At 43.4% G+C, this 16453-nt stretch overlaps 1 protein-coding gene and 6 non-coding genes across 18 annotated transcripts in view; 3 read left to right on the forward strand and 4 right to left on the reverse strand.

Moving 5' to 3' along the window:
- Nucleotides 1–16453, forward strand: part of cntrl (centriolin) — a 54652-nt gene that overhangs the window by 25647 nt on the left and 12552 nt on the right. For 10 of the 12 annotated variants that reach the window (XM_040155734.1, XM_040155736.1, XM_040155737.1 and 7 more), the window contains 13 exons: nt 2511–2664; nt 3542–3630; nt 4255–4377; nt 4484–4639; nt 5050–5145; nt 5575–5786; nt 10637–10970; nt 12023–12094; nt 12665–12823; nt 13556–13786; nt 14994–15144; nt 15236–15474; nt 16075–16190. In XM_040155734.1, coding sequence (XP_040011668.1) covers nt 2511–2664; nt 3542–3630; nt 4255–4377; nt 4484–4639; nt 5050–5145; nt 5575–5786; nt 10637–10970; nt 12023–12094; nt 12665–12823; nt 13556–13786; nt 14994–15144; nt 15236–15474; nt 16075–16190 — 2132 coding nt within the window. The remainder of the gene's footprint in view (nt 1–2510; nt 2665–3541; nt 3631–4254; nt 4378–4483; nt 4640–5049; nt 5146–5574; nt 5787–10636; nt 10971–12022; nt 12095–12664; nt 12824–13555; nt 13787–14993; nt 15145–15235; nt 15475–16074; nt 16191–16453) is intronic. The other 2 variants (XM_040155738.1, XM_040155741.1) reach the window with 2 other exon arrangements.
- Nucleotides 29–101, reverse strand: trnaa-agc. Its single transcript has one exon. It is a non-coding gene; the product is annotated as a tRNA-Ala (tRNA).
- trnaa-agc lies at nt 1592–1664 on the forward strand. The gene has a single exon. It is a non-coding gene; the product is annotated as a tRNA-Ala (tRNA).
- Nucleotides 7427–7508, reverse strand: trnas-gcu. Its single transcript has one exon. It is a non-coding gene; the product is annotated as a tRNA-Ser (tRNA).
- Nucleotides 7638–7710, forward strand: trnaa-agc. Its single transcript has one exon. It is a non-coding gene; the product is annotated as a tRNA-Ala (tRNA).
- trnaa-agc lies at nt 9599–9671 on the reverse strand. Its single transcript has one exon. It is a non-coding gene; the product is annotated as a tRNA-Ala (tRNA).
- trnaa-agc lies at nt 10138–10210 on the reverse strand. Its single transcript has one exon. It is a non-coding gene; the product is annotated as a tRNA-Ala (tRNA).

Genomic DNA, 16453 nt, shown 5'->3' on the forward strand with positions numbered 1-16453 from the left:
GGAGAGAGTAAAGGGTTAAAAGCTCCTCTGGAGAATGCGGGCATCGATCCCGCTACCTCTCGCATGCTAAGCGAGCGCTCTACCATTTGAGCTAATTCCCCTGCGTTAGTCACTCATTGTTCTGATTTTCGCTCCTCCCCCTTCATGTTCTTCACAGTACAAGGAACAGTATGCAGCTCAGAAATGTGCACGAAGCAGCAGCAAGCAAGTTTTGTCCTTAAACCCTTTCAGGGGTCAAATTGTTCTGCTGGCAGTCAGTCTCCCCAGAGTTGCTTCTCCAGCTTTACAGGAATAAAACCCTGAATTTTGGAGTGAAATGTTGTGGCAAAGCTTCAGAAAGAAGTAAAATGTGTAATACCTCAAATACCTCTGTGGTAAATCTGTGTGTCCATGTTCAGAATATGAGCAGAAACAGGTTGTCATCTCTTTAAGAAGCGCTGACCCCCTCCCCCCAGGACACCCCCTCCCCTCTTTCTGTATGGCGGGGCTTTCACAGCTTTACTTCACTCCAATTGGATAGAGGACGGCCCGTCACTCTGCAGTGGACACTCCTGTTGGCTGGGAGAAAGATTTCCTGTGTTGATTCAAAGACAGGGAGAGGGCAGGAGAGGAAGAGAAGTTTGTACCGGAGAGAAAAGGCAGCTGAGGGAAAACAAATTGGAAACATGTTTAGGACAGAGAGATAAAGAAGTGAATGTTTGTTAGAGCAGAGAGGAGGAGGTGAGATGTTGTATTTTTACTCTGAACTGGTAGAAGAGAGGAGGAGGGAAGACACGCACGATGTTACCCAGCAGCCCCTGGTGGTCTCTGGGGTCGAGGACGGAGAATCTGAAACTGACTGTTAGACTCTCCTGACTGCTGTGAGTACAACAAATACTGTCTGTGTCTAAATTACAGTGATTCTAAGAAGGTTTTTATGTTTGTAGTGTGTTGGCATTTAAAAAGTCAAAACATGAAGTAGACTGAAGTACTCAGAGATGTCAGTATGGAAGGCAAGGCAAGATTATTTGTACAGCACCAAGCAACAAGGCAGTTTACAAAAGACAAAAAAAAACAGTAAGACAAGAAACACAAGACAATGAAAAGACACATTTGAATAACATCGAAAGAGTACAGTTCCCAAGAGGTGGAGCTTCTACCACCAGGGTGTGAGCAGGTGTAACTAAAATTAACAGGAGCAACTGCAACAGGCTGCATGCACAAAGTATAGAACAGTGGAGAGCTGTGTCCACAGTCAGACACCACAACAACATGAGAACAGGTAAATCTCTTTTCATTTAAACAACAAAACTGCATCGTAGCAGCCACTGGTAAAGAGTGAGACAGCCGGCTGATAACATCTGGATTTTATGACAAAATAAACATAAACTCAGGTTAATGACGACAGCTCTGCTGTGAGATTCAATATATTGACGTTTCTGTTGCCTCTAACTTTCTCTGTGATCGATCACAGAGAAAGTTAGAGGCAACAGAAAGTTGTTTTCCTAACCTTTCTGCCACACAGTCCCCGTCTTAGAGTCTCAGGCTGAGTGAGGGGGAGGGGGAGTAGGAGTCGACCGTGCTGTGGAGGGTCAGAGGGTCTCACAGCAAAGGGGAATTAGCTCAAATGGTAGAGCGCTCGCTTAGCATGCGAGAGGTAGCGGGATCGATGCCCGCATTCTCCAGAGCAGCTTTTGACCCTTACAGAGTTTGGTGTTCAGATCCTTTGCTTAAGTCAAGTACTTGAGTTTTTGAGAATTCATGTACTAACAATTTTGCAGAAATTATAAAATAAAAAATAAAAAAAAACATTAAAAGGAGTAAAAAAGATTGTGTTGGTAAGATTAAGAAACTTCAAAAGAGGGTTCTGCCCTGGTGAGTAGCAGTTTGTACTTGTTACTTGTTGTTAACTATTTTATCTACTGATGCACAGTTTAACCTGAAACATTGCATCCAAACATTTCTGAAAATTAACTACCCCATCATTGTACATTGCAATATTTGGAGTTCCCCCTCGAGGGGTTAATATGAACAGATGTCGAGCTGATGTGGTAGCTTTTTGTTCACTTCTTACCATAAGGCTCGTTTTATCTAAATGGAGAGACTCTTTATCTCCAACATATGGACGCTGGATTAGAGACATTATCATGCACAATTTGAGAAGATCCGCTCTTCTGCACAGGAATCTACAAAGAGATTCACAGACGACTGGCAACTGTTTCCATGTTTTGTAGAAAGTATGGAAGCTGGGAAGATTGACTGAATGTACACTGTACCTCCGTGTCTTATTTATTCATCAGCATGGAACGAGTGCATTCCCACAATGCAACTGGATAGCGTCTCCTCATTAGAGCTTGGCTGTCTGGTAAACAGCCTGTAACACACACTGTATGTTAGACATTTGCCGTCTGAGGAGGACTAACGGAACGTGTGCAAAATCGAACCATTATTTGGATGTTAAAATGACAAGTAACGAATAGGAAAGCGGTTTTTGCTGTGCCCGTTCTGATTCGCTGTCGTCTCCCTCTCAGGCCCATTTGTCCGCTCTGTTGTCCAGTAGCCGACAGATGTTGGACAGGATGAGCAGGAGGCAGAGTGAGCTGGAGGGTCGCCTCGACGACATGCTGTCACGCATCGCCATGGAGACGCAGGAGATCAAAGAGCTGGAGCAACAGCTGACCGATGGTGAGGAGACTGCCAGCCAATCATGGAGCCTCTGTCAGACTGGAGCCCTTTGATTGGCTGTCGAATGTGGTTCAGGTCTGATCAGAATCGATCTCCGGCGTTCAGATTTCCGTCTCACCAGATCAAGGCGGCAGGTTTTAGAGCCAGGTGCTGCAGGGCATGATGGGAAACACCCTGCTGTCACCTGATCTAAGAGCTGATCGGTTCGGATGTTTTATAGAAAGGTTTAATTTTTGGTGGAACTGGAGAGATTTGGATGTCATCAGTCCGATTATTTTCTACGAAGGTTCGTTCTGTTCACGGAATAACGAGAACGTTCAGATTACAGAACATGGTTCTGACAGACTGTAGCCTGTTGTCTACGATATAGGTATTACTGATTCATCATCATGGGGCGATGCTAAAACTGTCGATTCTTAAAGTAACATCGGATGCCTGAGCCCTGACAGTCTGAATATCGGGCAGATCGATCATGAAAACCGTCTTCCTGTTTCGAGCGTATTGATCATCGATTGATGATTCTAACGTCTTCAGTCTGAGAGGGATGGGTCCGATCAGCCGAGTCACACACGGCAGCAGAGCGATGCGATGGCTGCCCGACACAAATCCACACGTTGATGTAAAGTAATGTAGTGATGTGGAGTTTGAACCATGACCACAGACCGGCTGTGGAGCAAGTGACAGAAGAACATCCTTAGAACCACAGTCACTGCAGACGGAGAACCGTCAGGTTTTATTAAACCAGGACCAGATCCATCAGGATGGGATGGTTTCTTTTTTGTCTCTGACTTCTGCCCCCCCCGTGTTTCCTCTCCTTTCCTCTTCCTCCTGCACTCCTCTCCTTTCCTCTTCCTCCTCCTCTCTGCTCCTCCGGCAGGTCAGATTTTGGCGAATGAAGTTCTTCAGAGGGATTTGGAGGGAATCATCTCTGGGCTTCAGGAGTATCTTAGTGGACTTCGAGAGCAGGTAGAGACGCTGATCGTCTGTTATCTGTCACCACACTTACCTCTTTACTTCCACAGCAGTGTTTGACCTCAAGTTTCATGTCTTTTTCTTGTCCTCTGCTTTGTGTCAGCAATTTAATTTACATGCACAAACACACAACACAAATAAATCAGAAACCAAAACAGATTATTGCCCCCTTTAGACAGTTATACATCGAAAACGATCCATCAACAGTCCATTTCCTGTGTGATAATTGCCGTCTTTACATTTCATCCGGATGCAAACAAAGAAGTTTTAAACCGAGGTAGAAAATAAGGGAGAGAGCATGAATAAGACAGTATCAAAATGACACTTAACACAAAACTCAAACTTTACTTGCTTTGTATTTTATAGCAGTTATTTACTACTTAAGATGGATGGAGGGATGGATAGATAGATTCAGACACAGCTGTGATTCTCAGGAACGGCAGGTCACCAACCTGAATACAGCTGCTGACACTGAGCTGTCATGTCTTTGAGTGAATGGGCAGAAGTTTGTGACAAATTGTGGTTCAGTGAGTGTCTGTCCTTGAAAACAAATGAATGTAAACACAGTGTGTATGTGTGTGTGTCATGTGTTTGATGGGTCCTGTTGTTGTGTTTCAGGCTCGTCGAACTCAGCAGCAGGTGCACAGTCTGCAGGCTGAAAACCAGAGTCTGCAGCTCCACCTGGAGGACACTCAGAGACACTGCAGACAGCTGGAGGACACTGCCAGGACACACACACGGGTCAGTGTGTTCATGTTTTATATTTTGATGTTTGCCTGGTTAACACATGACTCTCTGCCTCTAAGTCTAAGCCTGGTTCTCTCTGTATCTGTCTGTCTGTCTGTAGGACATGTCTGTCCAGCAGGAGGAGCTGTCTGTGTTGCGGATGGAGGCTCAGACTCTTAGAGACAGACAGGTGGAGAGCAGCAAACAGCAGGTGGAGCTGGAGGCGGAGCTCCAGCAGCTGAGTGAGGAGCTAGCGCGACAGGTCACACTGGGACAGGTAACGCTTCAAGTTAAACATTGTCTGTTACAATTCTATAGAATGAACACTGTTTATTTTTAACAGCCGTTCACCTGTTGAAGTTCTTTACCTCGTCTTAAGAGTAACAGCACAGAGTCACACACTCCTTGTGCTGCCGTCTAGTGGCGGCTACGTGCTCTTTCCACACCCTGTACATCACAGCTGGGTGTGATCCCAAGTACAACAAACCACATCAGTTCAAACAGCTCTGATCATAGGTGTGGTCATATGTCTGATTTTGGCAACTCTTTGTGGTTGTATCAAAACAGACACAGTGACAGACACTTCCTGAAGGTGATGGCGTGATGCACGGCAGCGAAACACCTCTGTTGTTGTTTTAATGCATATATATTTTATGTGTGTGTGTGTGTGTGTGTGCTTGTTTGTAGTTGGAGTGTGATGGTCTGCAGGCAGCTGTAGACAAAGAAAAACACACCAGAGAGATCAGAGAGTCTCAGTTACAGTCGACCATCGACACACTGCAGGTCAGTACGCACACCTGAACACCTGAAGCTTCCCCAGGACATCAGAGACCTCAATTTTTGACCCTAGATCGACAAGGACCGACTTATTTAGCTAAATGTCTTGATGATACAATTCTCTGTCTTTGTCCTTCTCTCTCTTACATTATTTTCCATTTCAGTTTGGTTTTTATGGCATGGCATGTAAACACATCTGTGGCACACACACATGAACACTACAGTGGAAACTGGTCCAAGTCTAAAAATACATCCAGTACAAAGAACAGGTTTGCTGCTGCTGTGAATGAGCCTCACTGATAAAACCAGACCTGAATCAATCCAAACCTGACAGAGGCTCTTCATGTCAAGTTTGACTCTTTGTATTCTCTATAAACAACCATCCAAACAGTCTTGTCATAGTTCTGGTTTGTGTGTGTGTGTGTGTGTCTGCAGGATGAGAAATTAACTCTCCAGCAGATCGCCCAGAGACTTCAGGCCCAACTGGACCAGACCAGTGCCCAGTTACATCAGACCAGGACCCAGTATAAAGAAACCAGGGCTCACCTAGACCAGACCAGAATTCAGCTAGATCAGTTTACAGTGTTCCTGTTGGATAGTCAGGAGGTTCAGAGGGGACCGGGGGAGCTGGATGAGGACAAGTACAGGTACCAGCACTACAGTACTACTACAGTACTCTACTACTAACACTATTTAAAATAACACACCATTATTATGTCTGTGTAACGTGTGTAAATCCACTAGAGCTGCAGTCAGACTGCGAGCACCTTTTTCATTTTAAAGGGTCAATCCAGCCAAATATTATATATTAATTAAATATAACACATATTCTCTCTCCTCTCTCTAGTGGTATCTGTTTAGTCAGATGTTTTGGTTTCATGTGTCCAGGTTTGGAGAGTTCTGTTTTTTAAATTTGGGCAACCTGACCCTTTAAATTCAGCAGATACAGGACGGATGAAGAATTGATTCATTTTGGAAAAAGAGTTTGTTCAGACTGAGTTATAAAAAATAAGTCTTACTACCTGGGAGGAAACGGGGCGTAGTGCTCCACTGGAAGGATATAAAGACTCAGGTCCACAGTGAGCTGGACTACACTATGAACTACAAACTACATAAAGTACACAATAATGACAAAACATTACTTCAACAGAGTTAAAGAACTCTTAATCATCTTCATGTCTCACCTATTTCACATATAACATTTGGCAGAGCCAACTCTAATAAGAAAATTAATCTAAACATAGATGAACAGTTGAAATAGTGGTTCAACAAGTACTTTTTCATCTCGTTTATTATTTTTACATTCAAACAAGTCGTCCAGCCGACGGTTGTCATTACAAAGGATACAGAGTCTCTGATTCCTGTCCAGGCCTTTATATCAGGGGTCAGCACACAGGTTCAACCATGGGCCAGCGTTTTTTAGGCACGGTTCCTTCACAGGGCCAATGTTTGTTGTCAGTATAGGTTTCTTTTTCCACCTCATTTATTTCTTTCAATTCGTTAAAGGATAAAACAAATACATAAATTGGATTGTTTTGGGATTGTATCTGAGAGCAGATGGTATTTTTACCATCAGTAGTCGAGGGCTGACAGACTTACAGCAGCGTACCTCAATATTTCTTTGGCTAAAAATGATTCATATGCAGATGTATTTTCTGTGTTTCACTACAAGGCTAGAGAGAAGGCAGTATTAGATGTTTAAAGGTCATATTTTTTGGGATTTACATGAGCCCTTTAGGTACTTACCATTCTATCTACACTTCTCTACAATTGTGAGAAATCATGTAAAAGTTTTTAATGTAAACGAGAAACTGAAAACTTCATCTTATGTCAGGGGGCCAATTATTTTAGCTTGGGGGCCAGATTTTGCCCCAAAGCTGCTATATTCCTACCACTGCCTTATATCTTTCAGTTTTGTGTTGTTGTTCACCCTGCAGTTACAAGTAGCCTCTTTGTCACCTGTTTAAATTCAACATAAAGATCTGCACTGACAGACTTTGTTTCACTTCTTTATGAACTGAGCTCTCAAACCAGCTGCTGATGTCACGTTTGTGTGAGCCGGAGATGAGACAAACCGCCGTCGCCATCAGAAGCAGTCATACCCTATTCCAATGATGTCCCGTACAACCAGTAACTCTCTCGTCTAACACATGTTGGGTGTCTTCCAGCTCCTCGTATGCCGTATCATTACAGAATTTGTTGTTCTTGAGGAATTTCCAGTTCAGCTTTCCCAGTACATCTATGTCTTCAAACCTTCACACATGGCATGGTCAAAAATCACGATATCCGACGAGGATGGGATTCGAACCCACGCGTGCAGAGCACAATGGATTAGCAGTCCATCGCCTTAACCACTCGGCCACCTCGTCCGTTGGTTGGGTTTGTGTTGTGTCATCATCAAGTGCACTGGGGAAATACAGACATACATACATCTAAAGCCTGCAGTGTGTTTTATACCTAATAGATCGAATTTCAGTCGACTGCTCCTTTAACTCAGAGGGGAATTAGCTCAAATGGTAGAGCGCTCGCTTAGCATGCGAGAGGTAGCGGGATCGATGCCCGCATTCTCCAGAGGAACTTTTAACCCTTTTCCCTCTGTGTAGAGCAGTGACATTCTACCCTGCAGTCAGTCTTTTGTTTTTTTGGGGGTTATTTTCTCTCTTTTATTATCAAAAGGAGTTATCGTACGTCTTAGACATTCCCATGCTATGTACAGGAAAGTATTTACAGTGCTGAGCAGAAAACAAACTTTTGCCCCCAAATATAAACGATAACCTCACCAAGCAGTAGACAGAAACATGGACGAAACTGAACTCAAAACTTTTCCAGATTTTCCAAGCTCTTAAAAAGAGGAGGAGGTGGCCAAGTGATTAAGGCGCTAGACTGCTAATCTGTTGTGCTCTGCACGTGTGGGTTTGAATCCCATCTTTGTCAACTAAAGTAGACTTAATTCCAGCTATATTGGATTCAGCTAACTCAGTCCATTATCCAAAAGAAGATCACTTTCACTATCAGAAATACTGGCAGCAGTCAAATACTCACTTTTTGCTTAGGAAGGTTCCTAACTGAGTGAAATGACTTGGAAGTATCTAAGTGGGAGCCATCATAAGAGCTGGTCGAAATCTCTAAATGCTAAGCCAAGGAGCTTCAATGTTCCTTATCTGATCTCTTTTAGCATAGGATACACTGGAGTCTCCTTAATAAAAGGAAAGGAGATAATGACGTCCCACAATATTTCCCACGGCAGCAACATTTAAAGCGTCGCACCATTCGGCCGGTCACCCAAACAAATCATGATGAACGACACTACGGGTAGCTGATACGGGGGAATTAGCTCAAATGGTAGAGCGCTCGCTTAGCATGCGAGAGGTAGCGGGATCGACGCCCACATTCTCCAGAGGAACTTTTGACCCTTTCTTAGAAGGTTAAACTACTTCATACTGGTTCACACATACAGGTACAGAATTAGCAGACTGTCTCTGGTTACTAAGGACTGAATCAACACAAGGGGCAAGTTGTTTAAATGTACCCATTAGACAAAAGTGAAGTGTTCTGAATGCACTGTAAATCTGTTCCTGCGACTCTACTTCCCGTATGATATTTCAGTGTCTCAGGGGTACATGAAACAACACACCCACCAACGCAGCCCCTTTGTGTTGTTTAGATGCTGCGAATGTCTGTGAATATGGCCTTGCCTTATGGTTCTGGTTCTGTAGGGTTGAATATCACTGCTCTACACCAGATTACACTTTAAATATATTTAGCTGATAATACTTGTTCTCTTACTGTTTCCACTACTGAAAACTGCAAAAAGTCTATCTGAAAACATTAGTCATCGCACATAGAAAGAGTTTTCATGCCGGCTATAAAGTGATCCCTTCGAGGGAAAAAATCCATAGTCCTCATTCTGTGTAAAAATGTATTTAATTGTTAATCTGAAGATGATATGAGTCTTCAAGAGTCAGAGTTCTTCCAAAGTTACAGTCTTTTTACTACAAATCCCCCCTTTTGTTACCCTGCTTTGCTTCATGGGAGGAATCATTGCATATGGACATGTAATGTGTTTGAAGACAGACTTGAAAAGCTGTGAAGCTCTCCCTTACCCAACACTAATGTTAACACTGATTCAGAGCAGTATGAGGATAAACTGAGGCTTGTGATCTGATGGACTGAGTCTGAATTATGTTATTCACATCCAAACACTACACAGTTACAGTATAGAACTCTTATCGCTTTTCGGACACTTGTCCACATTTCAGTTAGAAGACACATTACATTAAGCTGGTGTTTCTGGACAGTAGCCCAGCCGTCTCAGTGAGATGTGAATGAGTTTCCACTGCTGACGAAGTCACGGACCTTTATTACCCAACATCTTTCAGTCTCAGTTCTCCACTTTGAACATAGACTGTTTAACTGAGTTCCTCTGCTCTCGCACCAGACAGTGGGTCAAAAGCTGCTCTGGAGAATGCGGGCATCGATCCCGCTACCTCTCGCATGCTAAGCGAGCGCTCTACCATTTGAGCTAATTCCCCTGTACCATGACTTCCACTACTGAAAGATCGAGGAGCTCCATAATCTGTATATACATTATGAATCTTGGGGGATATAGTTTAATGATATCTCTGTCTATGGTTTTAGGTTATGAGTCTTTATTTCCTTTGTTTTCAGTGTTAATTGATTATGATTATGATGTTTTTATGAATGAATAAGTTGAAACTTAGAGTATCAGTTATAATTTAAAAAATAGATAATTATATATCATTATATCATTAAGAAAGTTGCCATTATGCATGATCAGTACGTTTACTATTGACATTTTAAATATATTTAGCTGATAATACTTGTACTCTTTTACTGAAGTATGATTTTGGATTTAGGATTTTTGTTTGTAATTGAGGATGTTTACACTGCAGTGTTTTAACTTTTCCTTAATTTGTGTCATTGATTACAAGAGCAGAGGATCAGACAGTGGAGAGAGTAAAGGGTTAAAAGGTCCTCTGGAGAATGCGGGCATCGATCCCGCTACCTCTCGCATGCTAAGCGAGCGCTCTACCATTTGAGCTAATTCCCCTCTGAGTTAAAGGAGCAGTCGACTGTCGACGTGTTATCCCCAGAGCCTTGAAAAATCTTAAGAATCCTTAAATTCAATTCACTTATTAAAAAAAAAGCCTGAGAATGTTTTTAAAAAGTTTTACATTTCAACCCCTTAAGTCTTCTTGTAGAAACTCTCTGTGTGCTGTTTGGTTTTCTTCTTATTTTTTTTCCTCCTCTCACAAAACGTCCTGCACATCTACTCATGCTGTTGATTTCACAGCTTTTCACATGTCATCTGTTTTTCAGTTTAATGTATATTTTCTGTAAATAACTGAGTCCACAAGCCGGTCATGACCAGTGTGGTTGGGTTGGTGGAGGAGCTGCATGAACCCTCAGAGTAACAGTGAAACATCTTAAGTCTCCAGGCCTGTTCGTCTTCTAACACCGTCCTGTCCCCCCACAGTCCTGTCAGTCCTGAGGTCATGTTGTCTAGAAGTGTGGAGCAGCTGTACAGGACCCTCCAGCAGACCAGGACCAGCAGGGAGCAGCTCCAACACGACCACAACCACAGCCAGGAACAGATAGCCAGACTGCAGACCCAGATAGCCCAGGACCAGGACCACATAGCACAGCTAGAAGCCCAGCTAGAGGCCAAGATAACCCAGGACCAGGACCAGTTGGCCCACGGTGTGGAGAAGGATCAAGAGTTACACTGGAGGCTCAAAGAGGACCTGAAGAGACTCAGAGACAGAATGCAGAGTTCTCAGAGCAGAAGCAGACACATTCAACAAAACCTGGTCAGTATCAGCTGGGTCCCCAACAGTCCAGACAGAACCTGATCCTGATAGTTTTTTTATTTTTATTTTTTTTCAACACAGAATACCAATGTTACGTTGTCTAACCACAGATACAGAATAAACAGCAGCCAAAAAGCTGGTCAGAGACTTTGTTTTAGTCAGTTTGCACTCACATAAGACAATCAGTGTTAGATGAGTCTGACACTCGGCTAATTGTCATGTGTGATACAATGTGAAAAGGCAGATGTGAGATCAGATTAAATCTTTGCTCATCTGTTGTTCTGGCTGGACTGAAACAGCAGGGCCAGCCCTATAAACTGAATATTGCTGACTGACTGAGTGTTGGAGTTTTCCCATTGGTTGTTCCTCAAAATGAATTTGTGCAAACAGTTTCTATTGCGTCATCAGGGGCGTTTACAGGCAATGTGGCCAACTTAGAGCCTTTGTCGCTGGATTTACCGACTTTTCAGACCCTTTCGTGACAAATCCAGCGACTTTCTGGACAAACCTCAGCCACTTCCTGTAGAAGAGAGTCGCCAGTGTTGACCCACGAGCACGAGGTCTGGCTTTCCCTCCTCAGACACACCTCTCTATGGGTCGCATTCAACTGACCTCACGTCAGCTGACACAGACGTGAATGAGCTTCTAACTTTCTCTCTGACTGACCATTTTACTGGTAAATGCACCTGAAATCTCAGCTCAGCCGTCGTGTTTAACTCATGTGTCTGGTGACTCTGTCAGACGACGTCACGGTTATAAAATAAGGATCTTAGCAGCAGAGCAGCAGCTTGAAGTGGCTGCTGGTTAACGTGGTATTAATGGGCCACGTTTCAGTCACTATTTCACACTTGTTCCGTCGGCTGACAACAGAAATAAACGTGTAAATGAGAACAGCTTTATTGGGAATTCAGCTGCATTAAATCACTGTATATATGAGCAGATAGAGCAGGAGAGAAGGGAACAGATAAAGGACGGTCCAGCCACGTACTGGGTTTGGACCTGGTCCTGTTTTCATTTTTGATTCTGATTAATATGATTTTCTTCTCCTGCAGGAGTCAGAGTTGGAGCAAAGTCGTCTGCAGCTTCAGGACATCCAGCAGCAGAGAGACACACTACTGCAACAGGTCAGAGTCCTCAGTTTTAAGAAATTAAAAAAAAACCTTACATCTATGGTTAAAAAGTTAGATGATAAATGGCCTGATTTTAGTGGGCGTCATGTAAGGATGGGGGGACTTTTATTTTGGAATACACTTCCCTTCTTCTTAAAATCTTTTCAGGGCTCTTGTTTTGTAAAGCTGCTTTGTAATTTGATAAAATCAGTGATTTTAAACTTAAATAGTTCATAAGCAAAAGTGTTTATTTAAAAAATTAATCAGGGAGTGTTTGTCAGAGCCAGGACAAAAGGTGTATTAAAAGCAAAAGTTATTTTGCCGAGCATATTAATGGTTTAAAACATTGACCAGTTTGGACCCTGCAAGGTTTTCAACAGGGTGGGAATGATTGGAAAAAAGGACGACAGAGAAAGAAAGTACGTTTATTTTCAGTGTCTTATTCTCTTCACCTTCAAGAGCACAGTAATCTTGAATCTCTGGATTCCGTGGATGCGAATCATTCTGCGGTAACACAGGAGCTGTTTAGCAGTAATGGAAAGTATATGTGATTATATAATAACGGCGTCCTGTGTCGTGGTCCAGCTACATTGGCAGAGCGACTGTCACCAGCGTCTGAACAGGAAACTACGGCAGCTCAGCAGGTTCATGTGTGACTCTGATCAGCTGACGGCAGAACAGCTGAAATCCGCCATCGAACAGCTGAGAGCTCTGAACCACACGGCGGAGCAGCTGCATGCACAGGTACCACACACGCATTTAACATCGCCTTGTGAGGACCCTCGCTCCCGCCCTCCTCACACTAACCTGAACGTTCACAACTAAAGCGGGAGTCTTAGTTTTGTGTTTTCAGAGTAGCTACAGATCCTGCACATTAGCCGCCGTAAACCCTCCGCTAGCCCCGATCGCCGCTCTCTATCAGTGACTGACGCGCGGATATAGCGATTGTTGGGAACAGTCTCGCCGAGGAACGAAACCGGGACCTTCCCGCTCACCCTCTGCATCACAAGACGAATGAAAAAAAACGACTGTAAACACGGTTCTGTATTAAAGTACAATCAGCTTGACTATGTACAACACATCTGTCTAATGTGGCGGTGGATAACAACTGGAAATCTGACACCGATCTGTAAATTAAGTCCTGTGTGGGAAGTGTCTATGGCCGGACTCCTGTTAACTCCTTGCATCAGGACACCGATGGTTTGCAGCCTTACTTAGAAAACAGTGTGTGTTTTAATGCACCACGGCTGTGTGGCCCTAGCTCTACCCTTAACGCTAAAACCTCAGACAGCCCCCTGAAGAAGAAAGGACCAGATAACACGTCCTCAGACTGGTCCTCAAACGTTTTCTTTATAATAACATTTTCTCTTCATATTGAGAAAACGCTTCTGATTGTCATGACACAACAACACTGTAAAAACTATACTTCTCCAGAAAGTTAAATGCGCAGTGGTAACTCTTGTGTGTGTTTGTCAGAAAACTGTGGACCAACTTGACGGCAGCTCTCACCAGGCTGAACGCACACACATCGTGCAGGACGAACACACACACACAGTGCAGGAGCTGAGGGCAGAGCTGGCAGAAGCTCAGAGACACACACAAAGACTGAGACAGCGGCTGGACCGGATCAGGACCAAGACTAGGTCCAGGAGCGGGACCGGGACCAGAAATGGAGGGCAGTGGTGCTACGTACCTCCTGGACACAGTGTGAGACTTAACTACTTTTTATTTCACGCACACAAGCGATCTGACTGATATTGATCATTGACTTACTTTCTCCAATGTTTGATTACCAGCTAACTCATCGACGATATTTGGTTTCATGTTCGTGGAGCAGAGAGTTGTCAAGAGATGTAAATGTCTGAGAACTGTAAACATTAGCCAGAAACTACTAACAAGACTTCATTCAATGGTTTCTGAAAATTCGGCTGAAGTTTAAGTTATTTCACACAACGTTTCTTCAGTTCAGTGTTTTTTTCAAAAGGGTTAATAAAACATCCTCCCAGAATCCTCACACACACGTCTTTAAGGGCAGTAGTTCTCGGCCTTTTGGCTTGTGATCCCTTTAAATTCCCTTGAAGAAAGAGTGATTTTATTTTTTCATTGTTGTATTTTAATAATTTTTAGTCTTATAGAAATAAAATATTCCAATAATTTACGGGACAACATAAGATACACAAAAATACACATACTTTTGTGTAGGAGAAGTATGTTTTTTATGCTTTTCTGTTCTGTTTGTCATGGTGCAATACCTTGTCGGGGCCCCCACTTTTTAGGTGGAGAACCGCTGTGTTTGGGGATAAATTCCTCATGCCACCAGTGTTTACTGAAGCAGAGTTTGGACTGCAGCAGCAGGCTTTATTGGAGACAAACTCATTTTACGTTACTGGAAGAGCCCACATAGACCAAACTGTACAGAACGGCTTAAACTCATGACACAGCTTTTTTTGAAAAAATAACAGCCACAGTCATGTCAGTTTCTTGTTTCAGTGACGTCCAAAACGAGAGAAGCCAAAGGTCGTGGTCAGATCATTTTCTTACGTACGTTAACGGTGCAACATTTTAGAAAAGGTTTGCGTTGGAAATGAACACGATGTAAGGGAACATCAGGTGTTGGGGCTCCGATTCTGGTTCTGATTGGCGGCCTTTTGTGTTTACATAGTTGTTTGTCGGTGTTTATTTATTCATTCATATCTTCAAAATATCTACAATTAAATAACTCACATTACAAATCCAAACAGTTATTACACCAGAGGATTGTGTCCACGTGAAATACAAGTTAGTATTTTTGTATGTTGTACAATTTTGAAATTTTAAAATGATTAAAAACTTCAATGACAAACAAAATGTTTGTTTTAAAACAGAAAACAAAATTCAGAGCATCCTGGGATCTAAAACTCTCTGTCTCTCTCAGGCTCAAACTCTGGGTTCTCAGGGGACTCGGGACTCTGGTTTGGGGCTGCAGTACCTCAGTTCTCCTGACAGGGGGCGACAGCAGGACAAACCTTCCCCAGGAGGAGGGTACTGGGTCTACATCCCCCCAACACACACCGACTCTGACCCAGGTACACACACACAGACAAGTTTTTGAACATGTTCCGATGTGACTGTGTATTCGTCCTGAGCTGCTCAGTCTCGGATGTGATTTCTCTCCAGCAGCAGCGGAGTGGAGGGACAGCGGAGGAGGCAGTGATGCTGACGGGAGCTCCACAGGAGGGACTTCTCCTCCTCCTCCTCCTGACCCAGCTGCAGGTGTCTCTGCTGGGTTCTCTGACAGTCACACTCCCCTGGCTGGACCGGCCTGGCTGCTCTGCGGTTCACCTGCAGCGGTCGTCTACAGTCCTCCAGCTGGAGGCACCGCTCTGCACTGTAACATCCCCGAACACAGAGCCAGGGTCAGTGTCTCAGCCTGAATCAGGATTTCCCCATTTACTGGAAAGACTTGCAACAGATAACAGCAGGAAAAATATTCTCCGCTGGAAAAAGCTGTTGCATGAGTGTTTTTTCATGATGTCGACTGTGAGTTTGTTTACATGCACATTAGTATCCTGGTTTGACGCTTTGAATCAGAGTCAGACATCCTGACAACAGAACCAAAGAACCTGAGATTCATTTAAGTACAACTGTGAAACAACACACTATTACAATAGAATAAAATTTCTGCAAAGTCAGTTGAGAAAGTCTATAAATAAAATAACAAGACAGTTTTGTCTGTTTGTAGTTAATCCAGAGAATTAAATTCCTGACAAATACAGGAGCTGCTTCACATCGATGCAGATATCACATAAAAATCTAAGCCTAGCATAAGGCAGACTTGTAGACTTATGTGTACTGGTCTAATACACCCACAGATATTAAAGGTTTAACCTGGCATTGACATGAGCCTGCTGATCGGTCTGGTGTCCAGGCTGTAAAGGTGTAGCTACCACAGACAAATTGATACAACCCTACAGAAGTGATTATTACAACTGTGTGTGTGTGTGTGTGTGTGCCAGCAGGGGGAACAGTGTGTGTGTGACTGTCTGCACAAAGAAGCAGAGAGACTGGAGGAGGAGAAGAAGAAACTACGACTGGAAACCGAACAGCTTCGACACGCACTGAGACGACACAGGTAGCACAGGGTCACAGTCTGTGTGATTACGCACACGTCAGTGAGCTGAATTCTTAAACTTCATGTGAACAAGAAACCTGATCTCTGTGGTCAGTGTAAGGGGTTACAGAAACCTGATTTCTCAGCTAGACCTCGTGTACACAAAACTGGGTTCCTCTTTGTCTTTTTGAACATGAATATACAGGACAAACTCTTCAGATCATCACACACAGGGATGGATCTTCTTATTCAAAATAATGATGTCAGGGTCTCACTAAAACTCA

The sequence above is a fragment of the Xiphias gladius genome, chromosome 19 (genome assembly GCF_016859285.1).
Source record: "Xiphias gladius isolate SHS-SW01 ecotype Sanya breed wild chromosome 19, ASM1685928v1, whole genome shotgun sequence".
In the NCBI taxonomy this organism is placed as follows: Eukaryota; Metazoa; Chordata; class Actinopteri; order Istiophoriformes; family Xiphiidae; genus Xiphias; species Xiphias gladius.